Raw genomic sequence first — 9,762 nt, 5'->3', positions numbered from 1 at the left:
CATGCAGCCATGACTCAGCGTTCTTGCCATTCGGCAGATCTGAGTGAACTCTTACTAACGCTGGGTCTGCCGGTGTACCTGAAGAATTTCCATACATTACGTAGCTGACCACAGCATTGCATGTGTGCATATTATTCAGGTTTGTCACATGTGTGAGTGGATCTGACTCTAACAGCTCTGTCCTACCTTGACTAATCCACCAGGGGAGGGAGAAGATCAGGGCCCCATTGCTCACTCCACTCACACGGCCCTTGTGTCTGACATCTGTCCACTAAAGGTGGCTTTTCAAAAGTTATGTTTGGACTGGAGGTTCTTGGATTTGAATCAAAGTTTGAATTCAGGATATTTTGTTAGCTATTTAAAGATTTTATTCCAAAGCACCTGGCAGAAATGCTGCTAGATACATTTTTTTGTTACACAGCTCTGACAGGAAGCCATGTAAGTGGGGAAAATGTTCTTTTGTTTACAAGATGGTAAGCATAGTAATCGTGGTAGTCATGCTTTGCCCATTCTTTATCAATTGCTCCTCTTACATCACTTTGTGTCACTACTGGCCATGTTTCCTATATTGACTCCAAGGGCCCTTGTCATATCTGTTCTACGCAAACAGGTGCCACATCCATATTTTTCATCCAGAATTCACTTTACAGTGTATTATAGGATGGGGGTAAGAGAAGTGTGATTAATGACTAATCCCCTCGATTTATATGAATGGGAAGCTGACCACACACATGCTCATGTAAAACTACGTAAAATCCTCACTGTGCCTGATGCTTCGGATAATATACTGATACTGGATAATATCTCAAAGGTGAGTCACTGAGATGAGATGAGCAGGTTTGTGTGTGTGCGTGTGTGTGTGTATCACATATTTTGTTGAATGTTCTATTGTAATTATGGCAGCTTTCTTTAAAAAAAAAAAAACCATGGCATGTCAACAGAATTCTTTCATAATACCTTGTTGCTTTAGAGTGGAGAGACAAAGAGAGGCTAGAGATTGAAAAAGCGGTTGTTACAGTGAATCTAAATGTTGTCTTAAGTGACACATACATTGCATTATATATAAACCACACACACAGGCAGGCATGACATCCCATTAGTCATGGACTCAAGAGTCAATAGCAAAATTGACTCAGAAGCAAAATACCTCTATCCATTGTGTGTGTGTGTGTGTGTGTGTGTGTGAGAAAGCCACCATGTACATACATTAAACTATAGTGTTAAAGTTTATTTTAAAAAATCTATTATCTAATTTCCTAAGTTTCCCTGTCAGTGTTCTATGAACAGGTTATTCTAAAAAGGCCTCAACTAAACACAAACTGAAAACATATATATCATAAATATATATCATTAGTTGTGGTTCAGTGTGTGGTATTATACAGCTATGGCTTGTCATGACTACATGATATGGACAAACACATTTTCGTAGAGTACGTCTGGGCAAATGTCATTTTTTGCGCATATGACAGTGCAAATGCCTCCTCTTGTGGTGAACTTGTGCCATTGCATGAAATTGTTGCTCAGGGCATAGAAATGGCAGTGGCCATATAGGCCTATAGGGTGGTCCGTTGAGCCAAAAATGGTCCGTGTGAGAAAAAGATTTATTCAGATTGAACTGGCCCTGCCCTAACATGCATACAAAACATACTACATTTAACGTGCTGACAGGAGACTAAAAACGGTTTGGTGGTCGTGCATGTGTGGACGTGTATGTATGTATTGGAGGAGGTGGATACTAGAGGCTCAATCACAGATGTGTTTTCCTACCTCATAGTAATAGTGTGATGTCAAATCACAGCAAAGGTTTGAAAGGAAATATCGTGTATAAGGGTGAATACTCACAGTTCTACAAGAGGGTGCAAAATGAGGTGAAAGCTCACTGTGTCTCTACAACCCTGCGTCTAATAAAACCTTACTGAAATGGATGGTTGTGACCAAGCAATGGCATACAGATCGTACGACATACAGACAATACATATTAGAGTATTGTGATGTTTATTATTGGTTATATATATAAAATAGAAGCAAAAAGTAAAGTATTGTTTATGTTGGATTATTAAAATGCTATTCACATGAACCCAAAATTACACATATGTAGCAGCATAGCTTTAATCCTTTTAACCAGTTTGAACTGAATCACGGTTTGAATGAAAAACAATCAAAGAAAAAGCAGCCTTACATGAAAGAAACATTGAGGAAAAAAATAAAGTAATATAATGTAATTAATGTTCTATTTACTTCCACGTAAATAGCATGAGTACTTTCATGCTTGCGTCATCTTCTATATTTGTGTCTTTTTTCACCTGTTTTACATGTTATACTGAGGATGCCAGTGTTAATATTGCTTAAAGTGAGATGTTAAACAGACCCGTCCATTTCTGCTTCTAACAATTCAGGTTGTCCATTCAAGGTTATGTCGATGATTAGAAAATGATTTTAAGGTAAATATTTGGTTATATAGGTAAGATGGCATGATTATCAATATAAAATCTTACCAGACCTGCACCAGGTGGTGAAATCATACTCAGAGAAACTCAGAGTGACGTACTCTGGTCTGTGCTAATATCATTAGTTATCTTAGGATTGCATCATTATAGGCGTTCACACGTTTCCATTACAAAAAAGTTTTTTCAAAGAAACTTGCAAAACTCTGCAAGATCATAAAGCTATAGCCACAGAAGATGAAAATATATACAATTATACAATATTACAAAACAAAAACATATATTCATATACATATAAATATGTATATCTATCATATAAATATGTATATCTATCTATCTAGATAGAGTGAGAGAAATAAGGAGAGATTACACTTTTTTAAGAGTACTGTTACTGGTACATCATAAACTGAGTCTGTTGAAATGTATTCAATCAGTTAATCCAATTCCTAATCAAGAAGAAAGCTAATTAAATGGTAGGTCTATGGGCCCTTTTTAAAGCAGGCACAGATGTGATGGCTTAAAGCCATATGGTCAACTTTACAGGTCAATACTGATTATTGATTATTGACCTGTGAGCATGAGACATGCTGGGGAGTTCAAATTTCAATAGACATTATAATGCATTCAATAAGTATTAAAATGTAATAAGTATTATAATCAACAATTTAACATTGTTAAAAAACCACATGTAAAATGCAACATTATCAACTTAGCATCTTAAATATTCACAGGAATATGTGAAACAGGAAACGCCCTCGTTTCTAAAAATTTCTCTATATAATTTTACAAAAAAAACAACAATTTTAGAAATTAGTCATTCACTGATATAAAAAATATGCATATTTATCTGTGAAGTCTGGATATGATTGGTCAGTCGGGGCTGAAGCAGGAAGGCATGTGAGTTAAGAGAGGAAAATTACATCATCACATATAATGAAAAAATATTTCATGCTTACATTCTGCAAAATGTGGAACAAACGGCAGATGAAAACTAGAGGTTAAGTAAATGAAACACACACACACACTTACACGCACAGAGCCATTCAATGATATCTACACACAGTTTGACCTAAATTAGGCTTTTTTATGGAAGACAAATTTCATGAGCTGGGTTACAACATTCTATTTCTATGATGATAAGAACATGAAAATTAATATTTGGACAGAAAAATTGAGATGAATATCTCATAAAACAAGTTGGACCTGCCCACAGGCCGTCACTTTCAATAAAGCCACTCTCTTGCTTAAATACCCGCACACGGCAGCTGTACCCCAGTGTGGGCTAGACCCCCCAGACGTCTCTGCACTGACGCAGACGTCCCCCCAGATGTCGCTGCACTGTCGCAGATGTCCCCCAAGACGTCTCTGCACTGTTACAGACGTCCCCCCAGACGTCTCTGCACTGACGCAGACGTCCCCCCAGACGTCTCTGCACGGGTCCAGTGAGGTTGGAGCATGCAAACCTCTCATGAAGGACAAATGTCTCTTGAAACCACATTCCCTGAGCTTCTGCAACACTACAAGAATGGAAAGATTGCCATCTGAGGTCACAGACACACCCACAACCATACACACCAACACACACCCAGACCAACACAGCAGACACAAAATCTGGATCTGAGTCAGCACTAACTACAGCTACAGCTGTTTACAGGTAAAAAGAAAATGGAGACACTCCAGTTTCCATGGTTACCAACAGTAAGCACTGGCAAATTAAATGCAGGCAGTTAAACGGAGAGCGAGAGAGATAAAGAGAGAGATGAGAGTGACACAGAGACAGAAAGAGAGAGAGATGAGAGAATGACAAACAGAAAGAGGGATGTTTGTATTGAGTATCATTAATGTTGAGGCTCAAACTCTTCACACAACAATCACTAAATCCCAGCAGGTGAATCACTAAGGTGCACCATACTAGATAAACAGTATCTTAACAGGTAGATTGTTATGACAGTATGCATCTTAACAGGTAGATTTCTGAGGTAAGTGCGACCTTGTCTTAATCCTACACAAAAAAGCTCTGAAGCCGTCTTCCACTCAAGTGTTTCCTTGTTTCAGTTAATGTGAAAGTACATGTCTAATGTGTAATAGTCCAAGTATCATCCAATCGCCATCAGTATTTTACCCCCTCAAGCTTTCTGTCAAACATTTACTTGAACAGATTCCAGTTTCCTTTTCAGAGCAATGTGCAGAGGTATGTGGTTCGGTTGCCGTAGTGACACCAGCACGGGTTCATGGTTAAACATGAACAGGTTCGACTGAGGCAGCTTGGTTCCCATCGTGACCATCTCTTGTTTATGTATTTTTTCTTTTTATAAGCGGTGGCCAGATGTGTCTGTGATGCAGCAGACCACTGCTAGCTAAGAATGAGGAGCTTGGACAGACAGGTATCCATAACAACACCATAGTGACCAATAAGGTAAATGGCTTAAGGACACGAAATCAATGATATCAACACACTCTTTATACTGGAGATAACTGTATCCATGGCAACATTTAAGGAAAAAGGCCAATAGCTGAAGAACATCCAATAAAAGCTCTCATTTATGATTTTTTTGTTTTTTGACCAGTCAAAGTAAATGTTCTTTATCACTGATCAAAGATAAAAGGCAAAAATGAACAGAAGAAAATAAAGGACAACAGAATAGTATCTTGAGGTGTTTCTCAGTTTCAAATATCCTAGCACAAATACTGACCTACAGCTTGACTTCGAACACTGCATTTAAAATGCCAGAAGCATCTCCTGTTCATATTAAGAGACACTAACTCACACCTTGATTGTCCATTCCTACTCAGACACACTAAATCGCACTCTGATTGTCCATTTATATACAGACCCACTAAATCACACTCTGATTGTCCATTTATATACAGACCCTCTGAATTACACTCTGATTGTCTTCGAGACACAAAATGCCAACACCGGTCAATTACTGGGGTAAGGGTTAGTTACTTCTCTTTTTTATCACCAGACATAAACAACCAATCTTAGCATTTCCCAAATGCAAGTTACAAGCCTTTAAATAAAAAAAATCTCTGATAAAATAAAATTAAACACAAATAAAAATAAGTAACATAATATGACTATCATACTTCAAGCAAAGGGATATTCCTTTATGAAAGCTATATCTGAAGTGGGCCCTTATCACCGAACAGGCCAGCGGTATAACACAATTATAACATAGAGCAAGTAAGGCGTTATTAGAGGAGCTGGCTAGTTGTAAGTGTTACGCTGGAGATGACTGCACCTAAAACACTGGCACAGCTTGAGTTTTGTTACTGCATAGAAAAACCTTGAGACCTGTAGTGAGTCCACATAGATGTAATACCACAGAATACCATGGAATACCATCTTTACAGTGTGTCTTTGAAGGAGCCGATCTGTGTGACACTAGTGCATGAGGGAGCTGATCGGTGCGACACTAGGGCTTGAGAGAGCTGATCGGTGCGACACTAGGGCTTGAGGGAGCCGATCGGTGCGACACTAGTGCTTGAGGGAGCCGATCGGTGTGACACTTGGGCTTGAGAGAGCCGATCGTTGCGACACTAGCGCTTGAGGGAGCCGATCGGTGCGACACTAGGGCTTGAGAGAGCCGATCGTTGCGACACTAGGGCTTGAGGGAGCCGATCGGTGCGACACTAGGGCTTGAGGGAGCCGATCGGTGCGACACTAGGGCTTGAGGGAGCCGATCGGTGCGACACTAGCGCTTGAGGGAGCCGATCGGTACGACACTAGCGCTTGAGGGAGCCGATCGGTGCGACACTAGCGCTTGAGGGAGCCGATCGGTGCGACACTAGCGCTTGAGGGAGCCGATCGGTACGACACTAGCGCTTGAGGGAGCCGATCGGTACGACACTAGCGCTTGAGGGAGCCGATCGGCCTGACACTAGCGCTTGAGGGAGCCGATCGGCGTGACACTAGCGCTTGATGGAGCTGATCGGTGTGTGTTGTTTCAAATGACCATGAAGCAGGTTATCAAAGTCCAGGGCAGATACACAGCATGGAAAACCTGGCTGTGCTGTGGAGGAGAGGGAGAAGGTACATTTTCTGGAAACTAGGAACTCATAAAATGAGATGTTTACACAAAGGAATAAAAAGAAAAACCAAAAAAGATGTGACCAAAAGTCTTGTAGAGATGTTTGTCTGTCCCGTGTAAAGTATACAGATGTTTGTATGTCCCATATAAAGTTTACGGATGTTTTTTTTTCCATGTAAAGTGTACAGATGTTTTTCCCCTGTAAAGTCAGAGATGTCTTGGCTTTTCCTTTAGCCCTGACTCAAAGCTGCTAGTACTGCTTCTAATGATGTATGCTCACTGGACTGAACATCTCTGTTCCTGTGGGTTTCAACCCTTGTGGTGTGTGTGTGCATGTGCGTGTGTGCGTGTATCAATTTGTTTCCTTCCGGAAACACCACAGGGGACAGAGGTAGTGTTGATGCCTGGAAACACCTCCCTAAAGTGCCCCAGTGCCGTGTGGGGAGGGGGTGTTCAGAGAGGCGGGCAGGTTTGATAGTTGCACAGGTCACCTCTCCTGATTTGAAAGTAGGAATAGGCAGGAAGTCTGTATGATCTGTGATCTGATCCGAGGAGGGACAAGCTCAGCGACGTTCACACACACACTTGCACACATCTCTCTCTCTCACTCTCTCACACACACACACATTCATACATCTCTCTTTCTCTCTCACACACGCACACACATCTCCAGATCACCAGGAACACGGCTGGTCAAATAAGTCCCTGCAGAGACAGAAAGAAAAGAACTGAGTCAGTTAAAGACAAAAGAAGAATGAATCAGAAAGAAAGTAAATAGAAGCCTAAACAGAAAAATGAGGGATCAAATGGAAAATGCAAAAAGGATAAAGGTTAGATTATAGATCAGTTATTAGCACTAAAACTGGTCCTACACAGTCAGAACACAGATGTCTGACATTTCTCATCTCTGCGAGCTCACCTCTGTGTGGGCTCAGCTGTGGGTCATATGTCAGCCTCCATGTCTGTGTAGCCAGGCAGCATGTCCCCGTTGGAGCAGTTTTTCAGCATGTGGTCGGCACCGGGTTCGGCACCGGGGTTGGAACCGGGGTCGGCCGCCTCGCCCTGCCGCCCTTGCAGCCGGCGATATGCCATCGGCACGAAGAACAGCACGATGCCACCCACCATTGGGGGCACGCCTGCCAGGTAGAATGCCACGTGGTAGTTGCCAAAGTAGTCATGGAGAAGACCTGAGGGACATTGGGAAGGAGGGGCGGAGTGAGCTTGAGTTGAGGGGCGGAGACAGCGAGGACGGCAGGAGTGCCAAAATACGGAGAATGAGGGAGAGGGAGAGGTGAGAGAGATAAAGTGACAGGGGGCAGAGCAAGCAGAGAGTTTAGAAACTAAAACGAAGCTACTGCAAATGTTACTAAACACCACTCAACAGGGACCTCTTCCTTACTCCGAATTTAACTCAAGGTTAAACTGGCCACATGCCTGGGCACGATCATGCACAGACAGACACACACACACACACACACGCACACACTATCATCTTAAAAATGAATTCTGCTATGTGAGTTTATTTAGTTATTAAATATCTCAGAGATTTGATCATTTCTGACTAATCCAACTGCAGGGCCGATTCACACAGGCCGGCTAGTTAAAACAGCAGAGCGTCTGAGGCCGGCCCATGGAGGAGGACTGGTGAATATGTTTACGTAGGCCGACTTTTAAACCTGCTTTAACGTGCAAAGCTACTCATGTTTGCAGTTTAAAAAAAAACATAAGCTGAGCAAAATATGCAAAGCCCATTTATGGTTTACAGTGCAGATTCCAGACTGTGTCCAGGACGGCGCCCCCAGGAGCAGCAGTAACGTGGCGAAGTGTGTGGCAGTGTCAGTGGGGCCTCTCGGGTAACAGCAGGGGGGTTAGGCAGTGCTGCCAAGTATCTACAACATTCAAATGAATGCCAGTCAGAACCCAAACCAAACATTTCAGGGGGAGCAGCAGGAGAGCTTTTAAAACTGCTCTGAAGACCTCTCAACATTCCATATGTGATCCTAATGGACTGGAACTAGAGCTGTTTTTTCTGAGAAATGATTCCCCAGATGTACTGAAAAAGTGCAGCTTAACGTTCTGGTGTTTCTTCTTTTCCCGAGAGGAGATCTCAGGGTGAATGTTAACCCTAACCCTAGCCCAAGTGCAACAAGCACAAGTGAACTGGGCACATCAGAAGGCTACAAGATATAACCTACAACCAGCCCTAGATCTTTGGAATTCACCCTTGAATATAAATCTATACATCCTGTCGACTGAGCTCATATACTGGTGTGTATGAGGGGTGTGTGTGTGTGTGTGTGTTTGTGTTTTCTCTCTAGGAGTCACGTGTGGACAGCTGACAGGCATAATTAAATTCTTGTTCAAGATATTTATTTAAAATTTGATTTGTGCCTAATTAATCAAAAGTATTCTTTCATCCTCCCTCGCTGTCAGTGTATGTGGGGGAAGATGTGCACACATACTTCACGAGCAAAAAACATATCTCACAACCAAGTATGAACCAAACATCAAACAGGGTGAAAGGGCTTGAGGCACACAGACACGCCTAAGAGCAAGATCTGAGAGACTTTTAGAGGTAAGTAATAAGATGTCAGCATTCTTTTTGCCATAGACACTTTTAAACTTTAACTGCTTTTCACGCTTTTAAACGGTGAAATAAAACTGTTAGTTGCATTCTAACTTTTAAAGTATCTTTGAGAAGAAAAGGGATCATCTGAGTGAAAATATGGTAACAGTGAGAAAGATAAGTGAGACTAAAGGATCAGAGGAGCGAGACCGAAGGATCAGATGAGTGAGACCAAAGTGAGACCAAAGTGAGACCAAGGAACAGAAATGCAGGTGTCAGGGATATTCTCCCACTCCACGTATGCTACAACATATGTAGTTATGTTCCAAATATGTCATCAAATTAAAAAACAAACACACAAAAAAACACCCCCCCCCCCTCCATGACATCAGCGCTGGGTAACACAGGGGACTCACCTGCGATGGGAGGACCTGCTGTCATTGGTACAGCCATGAGGCCCAGCATATAGCCAATAGCCTGGGAAGCCTGCATGGGCCCTACCAACTCGAAGGCAATGGGGGCCATGATGGTGATAAAGCAACCATCACACAAGCCCATGAAGACAAGGACCACCACGAGACCCTCGAAAACTCTGCACTGGGGGATCATCATTGACATCAGACCAAGGACCATGAAAGAGGCCACCTGTGCACACACACACACACACACACACACACACACACACACAATTTAATTAATTATCCAATGATAATTTTTA

General features: G+C 42.1%; 1 protein-coding gene across 1 annotated transcript in view; it reads right to left on the bottom strand.

The window, feature by feature from the left end:
• Positions 1-4,999: 4,999 nt before the first annotated feature.
• The window catches only part of slc16a2 (solute carrier family 16 member 2), a 27,634-nt gene continuing 22,871 nt past the window's right edge, over positions 5,000-9,762 (bottom strand). The window contains exons 5-7 of the mRNA XM_027031460.2: positions 9,461-9,689; positions 7,398-7,665; positions 5,000-7,183 (exon numbers count right to left, since the gene is read on the bottom strand). Coding sequence (XP_026887261.2) covers positions 7,421-7,665; positions 9,461-9,689 — 474 coding nt within the window. The 3' untranslated portion in view covers positions 5,000-7,183; positions 7,398-7,420. The remainder of the gene's footprint in view (positions 7,184-7,397; positions 7,666-9,460; positions 9,690-9,762) is intronic.

This window comes from Electrophorus electricus, chromosome 1 (assembly GCF_013358815.1).
Source record: "Electrophorus electricus isolate fEleEle1 chromosome 1, fEleEle1.pri, whole genome shotgun sequence".
Lineage (NCBI taxonomy): Eukaryota > Metazoa > Chordata > Actinopteri > Gymnotiformes > Gymnotidae > Electrophorus > Electrophorus electricus.
The sequence above is the reverse complement of the archived record's forward strand: the minus strand, read 5'-3'. Positions and strand labels throughout refer to the sequence as shown.